Source organism: Leucopleurus acutus, assembly GCF_964270905.1.
Source record: "Leucopleurus acutus genome assembly, chromosome: 1".
Classification (NCBI taxonomy): Eukaryota; Metazoa; Chordata; class Mammalia; order Artiodactyla; family Delphinidae; genus Leucopleurus; species Leucopleurus acutus.
This window is the reverse complement of record NC_139142.1, coordinates 203,422,521-203,434,671: the sequence shown is the minus strand read 5'-3', so window position 1 is coordinate 203,434,671 and position 12,151 is coordinate 203,422,521. Positions and strand designations below refer to the sequence as shown.

Sequence of the window (12,151 nt, the reverse complement as noted above, 5' to 3'; positions counted from 1 at the left end):
ATTGGGCATGGCTCATTGGGCAGCTGAAAGTAAACAGAGTGTGATGCAAATTCCTGCCTGGTTTGATCAGCTGTGTTCTGTCACACCTGTAGTCAGGAAGCTAAAATTGCCCAAGCTTGTATTTCAGCCTCACAGAAATTAACTTTTTCCTCGTCTCTTCTGGGGGATCATTCTCATACACCTTCTAATTGGCTTCTCTGTTTCGGGCAGATCCTCAGGTTGCTGGTTTTGAAATTACTAGAGATTTTTTTTTTTCCCTCTGAGATCAAAATTCACAACAAGACATTATTTTCTAAACAAGTAGCAAAATTAGGTTTAAGAAGGTTACAAGGCCAAGTGATCTCATGGATATATTACTGATTTGGAAGACAGATTGAGTTTTCTTCCTAATGCTACAGCTGACTTATTATACAGAGTATTTATTCTAAAATAAAATACCTGTTTCCCATCTAATTCATGAGGAAGTGGTGATTACAAATTCATATGAATTATGTGAGTCACTTCTTATAAAAAGGCCAATAAATATATGTAAACTTCTACTTTTTTCTTAATAAAACCTTTTAAAAGTCATTAATGAAAAGAAATAGGATTAAATACTATCTTACAGCATTCATAAAAAGAAAATATTAAAAAACGCAGTGATATTTTAAGAAAGAAACATGATTCTTATAAATGCTGGCAAAAAGCTTGAAAGTAAGTGATGTAACACAATTATACATTCTTTATGTGAATTCTGTAAGTTTTCAATATCTTATTTTTCATGGAGCACAAATGTGAGTTGATTTTCTGCAGCAGGAAATTTTGGTTCTTAAGAACAAAGAATTTAATACGTGGATCTTTGCCAGATTCAGTTGTTGCATTCTTTACATCACAAGTTCGTAATACTGAACACCTGTTCAACCAATGTTTTCCTCCAAAAATGTGTTTGATCATTCAGCTGGGAAGAAGCAGCTTTTCACTTCCATTTACAAATCTCTCACGCTTTTTACAAAGCAGCTCTTCATCTGCAGCCAGATTTGCAGCTCATGAATTTCACCAAATAACATCACTACAGAGGTCACATCTTAGGATCTCTGTTCTTTTTAGTAATCTTAACAGGAAAACAAAAACAACAAACTTTCCTTAAGCCTTAAATAAAACCTTTTAAATAAAGCTGCTTAGAAAAATATGCAGTGAATTTTTTGTAATTACTTCAGTTTTATTTCAGCCTCTGTTGTTTAGTTCTTGATAGACTGAAGAATACTGAGTAGTTTTTAAACTGAAGGTGCTTATTTCCTATCTTAAATAGTCTTTCAGGTTTAATATAAGACCATAAAACAGACTTACATTTCACACCATGATTTTTGAATCATATAAGGAATGGACAGATAATTATCAAGCAGGGAAAACATTTCTTTTTCACTTAGTACATTTTCTGTATCACTGATAAGTGACCAAAAACTATAATATACTGACTTTCCCCAGAATGAAGGAAAATTTTAAGTTTCCTAGTTGAGACACTGGTCTCCTGGTAAAAAAAGTCAATATTTCTTACTACAAAAATCCCACTGTCCATTTGTTCAATACATCTAATTACAATGCAAATACAATGCCAACTTACTTTGTGACTCTTCGTCACAATTATTCCACAATTCAGTAATGAAATACTTTGCTGTCTCACTCATTCACTGATAGGTAGCTTTAAATATTTCCCAGCAAGAAAAGAGGCAATCCATCCAATACAAGTAATTTCCACATCTCATTTTCTTAACAGATCTGAAAATGTGTTCTAATGTATATGCTGCTAACAGTATAAAAAATGGGTAACATCTGTGTGGAACAGTTGACACCTCATCACATCCATTCCACATGGACACACACAGAGCGTGCTCAGATTGGCACAGCCCTTAGCTATCATTGACAGTGGCTGATTTCTGCAGCATTACTGTCAGTGCCATCAATCCAGACAACGAAGTGGTTTATTTCTAAATGATGCCAACTCCTATGATTCATAAGTTAATAATTCTAAAGTGACTTGCAAAAGCATCTTACATGAAAAATGTGGAAATGCTTTCTTATAAAATAAAAGGAAACTTTCCCTAGAAAGCTGAGTCATTAACTTACCTGAAGCAGAGAGCGGGAGGGAGCGGGGAAGAGGGAAGAATGGGCCAAAATATCTGGCAAGATCTTTTCTGGTTCTGTTATTTCACTGCAAGCTGGATGCCCAGCATATTCAAAAAATGTTTCCTGCCTCTAGTCTCCCATAGAACATATACTCTTATTTGAAAACAATTTAAATTTACCCAGAACAGTAGAATATACAAAATATATTCTTGAGGATGCTAACCTGAATATAACCAAGTGGGTTAAGTTTTGGATAGTGATGTAATATAAGACACGTGAGACCCTAAAGGAGTCCCAAGCATTCGTAACTTCAGTGCATATAGACATTTATAAGTATCTTTACCTACATTACTTTAGCTTATCAAAAAGGCAGCTGATTGTAAAGTGTGCTAGTATTTTACATTTACCACCAAGAGAAGACACTGCCTGTTCACCTGGGACACAGTGTCAATTATAAAACATATCCCTAGGGAACTGTGCTCAAATTTCTACCAATAGGTCATAGGTAACTTTATTTTCTCTCCCTATGTGAAGGAACATTCTAGAAAGGCTCAAATGATGGATGTTTTGCTTCATTTAACCTCACTCTTTTTTTTAACACTAGAAACTTAATTGCATAAATATTATGCATTTATGTTAAGATGCAAAAAAATGGGCATACAGAATGTAACGAGCACCTGCACAGGGTCTGGCAAACAGTTAGTGCTAAACAAATGTTGTTGAATTAATGACATTATCTGACATGCCTGGAGATTGAGTTAAATCATTATCAACTTTTATCAGTTTTAATTTTATTATATTCATGTACTGTCATGAAGCTCAAGGCAAAATGAAAATTAAATGTAAATGCTTATGAAGTATAAACCCAGTCTAACTACTAATTATTAAAACTATAACATGTTCTTCACCAGCATCATTTTATATTCTGGGGCTGTCTTTCACAATTACTAAGAGGTAACAGAAGTTGTATCTCCTTGGGTATAATACATGGGTGAAAATGAGATAAAATCTCATTTAACCCCCAGATTACTATGTTTAGGTTAAAATTTGAATGAAAAACAAAACAAAACAAAACAACCCCTATTCTATTCCTGATTTGTGATTAATTTTTGGTATGAGTATTGAAAAAACAAACATTTTATGGATTTTAATTATTAATTTGGGTTAGTATGGAAAGGATTAATTAATATCATGTAAAATCTTTTCCAACCACAATGCTATAAGACTGTAAATCAACTACAAGAAAAAGACTGCAAAAAACGCAAACATGTGGAGGCTAAACAATATGCTACTAAAAAACAAATGGATCACTGAAGAAATCAAAGAGAAAATCAAAAATACCTAGAGACAAATGAAAATGAAAACGCGACAATCCAAAATCTATGGGATGAAGCAAAAGCAGTTCTAAGAGGGAAGTTTATAGCAATACAATCCTACCTCAGGAAACAAGAAACATCTCAAATAAACAACTACCCTTACACCTAAAGCAACTAGAGAAAGAATAACAAGCAAAACCCAAAGTTAGTAGAAGGAAAAAATCACAAAGATCAGAGCAGAAATAAATGAAATAGAAATGAAGAAAACAATAGAAAAGATCAATGAAACTAAAAGCTGGTTCTCTGAAAAGATAATCAAAATTGATAAACCTTTAGCTAGACTCATCAGGAAAAAAAGGGAGAGGTCTCAAATCAATAAAATTAAAAATGAAAACGGAGAAGTTACAACTGACACCACAGAAATACAAAGGATCATAAGAGACTACTACAAGCACTATATGCCAATAAAATGGACAACCCAGAAGCAATGTACAAACTCTTAGAAATGTACAACCTTCCAAGACTGACCCAGGAAGAAATAGAAAATATGAATTGACCAATCACAAGTACTGAAATTGAAACCGTGATTTTAAAACTTCCAACAAACAAAAGTTCCGGACCAGATGGCTTTACAAGAGAATTCTATCAAACATTTAGAGAAGAGTTAGCACCTATCCTTCTGAAATTATTCCAAAACACTGCAGAGGAAGGAACACTCCCAAGCTCATTCTATGAGTCCACCATCATTCTGATATCAAAACCAGACAGAGATACCACAAAAACGAAAATTACAGGCCAGTATCACTGATGAACATAGACCCAAAGATTCTCAACAAAATACTAGCAAACCGAGTCCAACAACACATTAAAAGGATCATACACCATGATCAAGTGGGGTTTAGGGATATAAGGATTCTTGAACATATGCAAATCAATCAATGTGATACACCATATTAACAAATTAAAGAATAAAAACCATATGATCATCTCAATAGATGCAGAAAAAGCTTTTGACAAAATTCAACACCCATTTATGATAAAAACTCTCCAGAAAGTGGGCATAGAGGGAACTTACCTCAACATAATAAAGGCCATATATGACAAACCCACAGCCAACATCATTCTCAATGGGGAAAAACTGAAAGCGCTTCTTCTATGATCAGGAGCAAGACAAAGATGTCCACTGTCGCTACTCTTATTCAACATAGTTTTGGAAGTCCTAGCCACAGCAATCAGACAAGAAAAAGAAATAAAAGGAATACAAACTGGAAAAGAAGAAGTGAAAGTGTCACTGTTTGCAGATGACATGATACCATACATAGAAAATCCTAAAGACGCTACCAGAAAACTACTAAAGCTCATCAATGAATTCGGTAAATTGCAGGATACAAAATTAATACACAGAAATACATTTCATTTCTATACACTAACAACAAATGATCAGAAAGAGAAATTAAGGAAACACACATCAAAAAGAATAAAATACCTAGGAATAAACCTACCTAAGGAGGCAAAAGACCTGTACTAGGAAAACTATAAGACACTGATGAAAGTAATTGAAGATGACACAAACAGATGGAATGTTCTCGGATTGGAAGAATCAATATTGTCAAAATGACCATACTACACAAGGCAAGCTACAGATTCAATGCAATCCCTATCAAATTACCAATGGCATTTTTCACAGAACTAGAACAAAAAATATTTTACATTTATATGGAAACACAAAAGACACTTTCCTTTGTGTTTTTCTTTACTTTTAAAATTGGCATACTGAATATATAACCATATGCCAACTTATATAATTCTTGAGGTTTAGAACTTTTTGTAGAAGTTGCTTTTCAAAAACAACTCTCCATTATTTGCATATCTTAGACTTGGGATATTCAAAACAGAGCCACTAGCTACATGTGGCTACTTAAATTAATTAAAACTTAATATAATTAAAAGTTTAGTTCCTCAGTCAGACTAGTCACATTTCAAAACCCACACGTGGCTACTGGTTGCAATATCTGAAGAGTAAATTTCCATTATCACAGAAATTTCTTTTAGGTAGAGCTGTCTGAAACCACGGTTTGACTGGGATCTATATGAATAATGAAATATTATTTTTTAATATAAATGTGCTTTCTTTCCTCTTGCCTTTCTGAGCACATGACCTCTCTTGCACTTGACCCCTGAGGTATCCTTCTGCCTTGGGAAGATGAGTTTTGTTCTAGAAGTATGCAAGAAAGGAAACCAGTATAATATTCACCTCCTGGTCCTAGAAAATAGGAGTTTTCAAAAGGACAAGAGTCTTTCAAATTAGGGTATTTTCTTGAGGAAAGATGTTTTAAATTTCCTTCTCTCCCATTTCAAGGGCCAGACCTGATATACTAGACCAATAGTCTTCAAAATTTTTGCTCACATATCTCAATACATTTTTGAAAAGGTATGCATCCTCATCTATTTCGAATTGACATCTAAAAATGTTCATCATAAATTTAGTCATAAAAGATGAATTTTGTGATATATTTGACATCAAATTTTGACTCTGCATATTTAGTGAATTCAATTTATGGAAATGTCTTCTATATTATGTAATCAGAAAAGCCAGTCCCCATTGTTGAAATAATCAGCCAAATTATACTTACTGTCAGCTAAGAAATGTGTGACTTCAAGTCTTTAAATTCACAGAAGGGTATTAATTCAGATCCTTTTGATAACTTTGTCACTTCTGAATTGGATGACAGAAAGATAGATAGATAGATAGATAATAGATAGATGAATAGATAATAGATAGATAGATGATAGATAGACAGATAGGCCGACAGACAGACAGATAGATAGACAGGGAGACAGGAGATTGGGCATGTGTTCGTTGCCTCGATGAAGTAAGAAGTTGCCTTTTTCAGTGTTTCTTACCAGAAGTCCTTCCTGTCACAGGGCTCACTCTCAGGAGTTATGTATTCTAGAAGTGTCCTTCTGCTTGGTGCTCCAGAAGTTTTTTACTCTACTTAGAGCAATGTGCTTAGAAGGTTTAGGCACAGTGAGAGCTATGCTTTCTTCCTTCGTTCCATGCAGCCATTCTTCCTTTCTCCATCTACTACCTACACACACCCTCTCCATCTCTCCCATGCCTTTCCCAGATTAGTCATTCCCTCAGCCTAAACTGTCTTCCGGATTTCATATTGGCTCCTTCTACTGATATTAACAGCTCAGCTTCCAGAAAGAACTATTAATCTTCTTTGTATCTATTTCTCCCCTTGATTCATTTCTCACTCCAGTACCACGGACTTAAAACTCTCACCTCTCAACTGAAATGTCTATGACCGATGATCTCTTAATTTCCATATTTAATGTGCTCTTTTCAGTTTTCAGAGGCAAATGACCTCTTAGGGGCAAATGATACTGTTGAACACTCCTCCTTTCTTGGCGTTGCTTCCTTTCTTGTCTTTCCTGAAATTGCCCTCTCCTGGTGATCTCATCACACGTCGGTCTTCCTCTGTGACTGTTCTTTTGTCACTGGTCTTCTCTTGTCGCCCACACCCTCTGCCGTTCATCTTCGCACAAGACTTCAACCGCCTCCTACATACTGATGGCTCCCATATATATATATACATCTCCAGTCCAGAATCTCTCCTGACACCCAGATTCATATATTCAAATGACTGGACATCTATACCTGGATGAAAGCAAACCCCCCATCTTTTCCCCGAATTGTGTTCTTCCCATGTTTGGTAAAGGTTACTAACAAGGTTAGCAACTAAGGTTACTTAGTTGTCAAAGTTAAAACACCAAAACAAAAACAAAAATTCATACTCTCTCACCTCTTTCTCATAGCCAACATCCAATAACTCACCAATTTCTGATACTATTTCCCAATCATTTCTTGTATTTTCTCTTCCTCTTCACCCACACTGTCCCTGTATTAGGTCAAACTCTAATTACTTTCCACTGAATCATGGTAATAGCCTAATCAGTCACCCACTCACACATTTTCTAGTGAGCCAATCTGCTTATGTCCCTTCCTTGTTCAAAACTCTTCAGATGTTCATGTTACCCAAATGAAAATGCATACAGAAGTTCTTGGTAAGAGAAGTGAACAAGCAGAGATCCTCATGGGTCTTTCCTTCCCCCAGGAGTGGTAGGAAGGGAGCTGAGAAGAGTTCAAAGATGCTGAGTTGGTGGGAGTGGAGAGCAGTGGAAGGCAGGAGAGGTTCAGGAGAAATGGAGCTCTTTATGAGGGCTTGGGTGTAGACTGGCCTTGGGGCCAAGGGCTTAAACACAGACAAGATGGGTTGTTCTTAAAGTCTGAGTGTGGCTCAGTTTGGGTTGCCAGCAAAGGAGACCAGTTGGATATTTGGGACAGAAATCCGGGGCAAGAATAATGAATGTGGAAATGCTGGAATACCTTTTAAAGTTAATAATAGATAAACAGGCAGATTTGGAGTTGAAGTCCATATGAATACAGGACACAGTTTACACGTAATAACAGCACTGACAGAAATGTTATCTATACAAAATGGTATCTCACCAATGATAATATTAAATTCATCATATTTTCAATGATGATTGAGATTTAACCAGTATCTCTAACACCCTTCTCTAGGAAAAGGAAAGACTTTTGGCATGTTTTTACCTATTACCTTCCACTCCCTAACATGCTTTCCGAATCATCTGGTAGTTTAGATTCAGATTGTTACTGTGACAACACCATCCGCTTTCATTTTACTTTATGCCATTACTTTTAAAGAAATTCTTTCTTAATAATCTGACAAAATTTGAAAGCCATATTACCAACACAAATTCATATTTAGCTATAAATTCTAATGATTTATTTGTTCATTATTGTTTCTATAACTCATGTTATTCTCTTCCTTAGAATCTTCTGTTTTGCTGGAAAACATTGTAATTTTTTTCAAAGAAGACCCCTGGGGGATAACTTTCCTAAGTGCTGACATTTCTAAAGGCTCAATGTCTTTATTCTCTCCTTAGTCTACTCTCACTGGAATGCTAGTTTTGCAGGGTATAGAATTCCAGCATAAAAAGTGTTTTCCTCTAAAGACAGTAAAGGTTTTTTTGTTCCTTTTTCTTGTAGAATTTATTGTGAATAATGTTAAGCCTAATGCTGGTGTGATTCTTACTCTTATGTAACTTTTTCCTTTCTTTTAATTTCTGGAAACACCAAATTTGTATTTGTGTCTAGGCGTAGATAAATTCTTTTTCCCTACTTGGCACTAAATGGATCTTTTCAATCTGAAGACTAGAGTCTTTCTTCAACTCTTCAACTTACAGAAACCACCCCCCTCCTTTAAAAAAAAAGACTGTTTCTTCTTTTCAATTGCTCTCTTTTTGTGTGCTTGCGATTCCTATTCAGTTTTTACTTTTACTTTACATTTTTAGCTATTTACTAGACCTTATCATCCAGATAATTACGTAGTCATATCCCAGCATCACACATAACCTAGTATTTATCTCTTTTATTAAATTTATTACTTTTTCAAATATATTTTTAATTTCTAAAAGTTCATTCTTAATCTATGAATATTTCTTTTTTATTCAGGCTTTTTGGGCCTAGTAGTATCCCTTGGGTCATTCTGAGGATATTAATTTTAAAAATTTAACGTTATCTTCTGTTCTTTACATTATCTCTTTCCTCTGAAGTTAGTTCTGCTTATTAATCTTGGCTTGCCTCTGATACCATTAACCTTCCTTAAAGATAATTAAGATCCTTAAAGATATTAAAGATTCCTTAAGGAAGATTAAGGTCTTTCTTAAAGAATATCCTTAAAGATATTCTTTAAGGATGTGTAGCAATCTTTCTCCAGTAGGCTTCTTTCTTGCTCCCTAAATAATATCATTTATATTTTGCATTTAAAAAATTTCTTTGGACCTTATATAATAGGATTATATTGTATGTCTGCTTCTGAAACTTGTTTTTATTTTGCTCCATATGTTTATGTGATGTATCAATATTGATGAACACATTGCTGAAATACATTCATTTTTCACTGCTGCACTGTATGACATGTTATGACTGTACTATCATCCTGTTGTCCATTTTCCTGTAGGTTGACATTTGAGGTGTTTTTATTTTTATTTTTCCTTTTTTGTTGTTATAAAAAAAATGGTTCCATTAACCAGTTTGTAATAAGTCTTTTCTACTATTGCTATATATCACAATTCACTTTTTACAAAAGATTACTGCTAGTCACAAATATTTAGGAAGATAGAGGTATGTTAAATTTATTACAGGAATTAAGTGCTTTAAATAAAAATACTTTAGATAAAAATACTCAACAGAGAGAAATATCTCTAGCAACAAGGATCTTAAAGGGAAATCCCTAAACCTATAGGAAAAGAAATTTAAGTGAAGATAACAGAAATGGGCTGAAAAGAGATCCTCAAAGAAAATAATAAAATTTACAAATGAAGAGCTAAAAGACTTCAGAAACTTCCAGTTCAGTCTTTTTTCATATAAAAATTTTACCCATAGGTTTTATATCCAGTCTTTATTGACAGATAAGAAAAGTGGGATTCATGAAATTATGTGACTTTTTCAAGGTAACAAAGAACTTAGTGATTTTTCATTGTAGTAATTCAGACAATAAATAACATAGAAGTCATCTTGAGCTTCTGAAAGTAGCAGTAATACAATTTTCTTTTCACCCAAGAGATAAGATAAGTCAACTTCCCTCCCCCAATCTACCTGGGGTAGTGGTTTTGACTGCACCAGCCATGTAGAACATGGTAATAAGCACTGCCATCTTAGCCCCGTTTCATTTTACACATAAAAACTGACCAGGAGAAGGTATTGCTCAAAAATTAGTTTGGCACAAACGTTCAGCACATTTTTTCCCCCAGATAAATCTGACCAAAAAGAAGTGAAAAGAAATTAGTGACCTGTGGTGACATTATTCAATATGGTATTAGAGATTCTAGAATGGATTGACTTGCAGTCTCTTCTCACCTTTGCATTCTGGATGCAGGGACAGAGGGCCCAAGCTGCACTGGCCTTCACGTCTGGGTGAGGATTTTTTAGTAGGGACCACAACAAACGAACTCCATCTAAGTGATCAATTATCCTATTGTGAAACAAAAAAACAGAGGTAGAGACTGTAATTAGTACATGAAAATAAAAATTTAAATGGCCTATCTATTCACACAATTATAATTATTTTTTCTCCTTCTGACATTTCGCTTAGCTACTTCTTTTCAAAACTTTAACAACAGCAGGGACATAACATGCTGTTGAGTTGTCAGCTCTCTGATTTCAGTTTTAAACTCGCTGACACAGAAAGCAAGCTCCACGATAGTTACGATTCACATGAACTGAAAACCAAGCCACGTAATTCTTTAATTAGCTGTATACAGACTGTTACCTAAATGTAAAAATACTGGTTTCTTTCACATAGTAACATCTAAATACTTTCCAAGACAAATATTTATGGCTCAAAGCTGTGCAGTTACCTTTTCTATTTGGTCTGTGTTTAACTGACTTACCGTACTGCATGACACAGTTTAACCTCTTCCAGTACTAATCTAGCACTAGGAATTAAAATCAGTACAACACACTGCATCCTTTGTGGGGCACAAATAACACATAACTTGTTTTCCATGTGCTCCCTTCCCAGCAAGACCAACATTGCAGACTGTGTTATAGTTACTTAAACACACTGTAATCAAAATATCTTCTTGACTAGCTGAAAAATGAATTATCATCAGAGTCATCTCCACACCATCTGTCTTCTGTTTATATATCAATCAGTCCAGGGAGCATAACCTTGCATTAAGGTCCATCAAGTACTTGCAGTTGAGAAGAAGGTCAAACAAAACTTAATATCCTTTACAAACATGGCTTTGTTCAGAAAGATGAACTCAGAGCATATGAAAAAAGATAAAGAACATCAGAATTCCTTTGATTTTGAACCTCAAGTTGAGTTAAATACACGTAGTACTTAGCCACAGATAGAATAAATACTACTAGCTTGGCACCATTCAAATTTTTTCTTGAAAATTGACATTAAAAAACTATATTTCTTGATTATCTGAGAATGCCAGGGGGAAAAAATGTATTATTCCAAAGGTTCCAAGTTGGATATGTTTTCCATAACCTTATAAAACAGTTGGTAATGCAAATAGCTTATAGTAAGATATAAACTATCTCTTTAAAAGATGGTTTTTAATAAGAAAAAAGCACATTGAGAAAGTATTTTAACCCAGAGTTTAACTGAATAGCTTTCTGAAACTAAAGCTTTCTGTCTGTATCATGCTGAGGGAAAATAAAGTTTTATTTCTTGATTTATAGAAACTATAAAGAAAGATACTGAACACACTGTACCTCACAATGAAGGAATTACTTTGCAAACTTAAAAAAGCTTACTGGGTTACATATGCCACTGAAAGTGTAATTAATGGAGATCCGTGGGTCTCTATTTTTTCACATGCAATTTCTCAAAGAACAGCAGTGAATGTTAATCCAGCCTACTCTCTCACTAACGTAGTAGTAATAGTTGCATTAGCAACATTTAGCCATACGATGAGGGACACAGCTTGTCACCAGAGTGGAAGTCATCTGCATGGCACATATTTTCAGTTAAAAAGAGGCATAATTCAACTCTGGATCCCCCCAGGAAAAAATTCACCTTTCACTCTAAAACCAGATGTACTGTCCTTGACCGTCACCCCAAACCCTAGGCAATTCATCAGCTGCTTAGTTACAACAGATGGGGACTGTGACCCCATTATAG

The 12,151-nt window shown here is 34.7% G+C and overlaps 1 protein-coding gene across 1 annotated transcript in view; it reads right to left on the bottom strand.

The window, feature by feature from the left end:
• The window catches only part of ODAD2 (outer dynein arm docking complex subunit 2), a gene marked incomplete at its 3' end in the record, with an annotated part of 115,860 nt that overhangs the window by 25,249 nt on the left and 78,460 nt on the right, over nucleotides 1-12,151 (bottom strand). Inside the window, exon 16 of the mRNA XM_082850920.1 lies at nucleotides 10,372-10,486. Coding sequence (XP_082707046.1) covers nucleotides 10,372-10,486 — 115 coding nt within the window. The remainder of the gene's footprint in view (nucleotides 1-10,371; nucleotides 10,487-12,151) is intronic.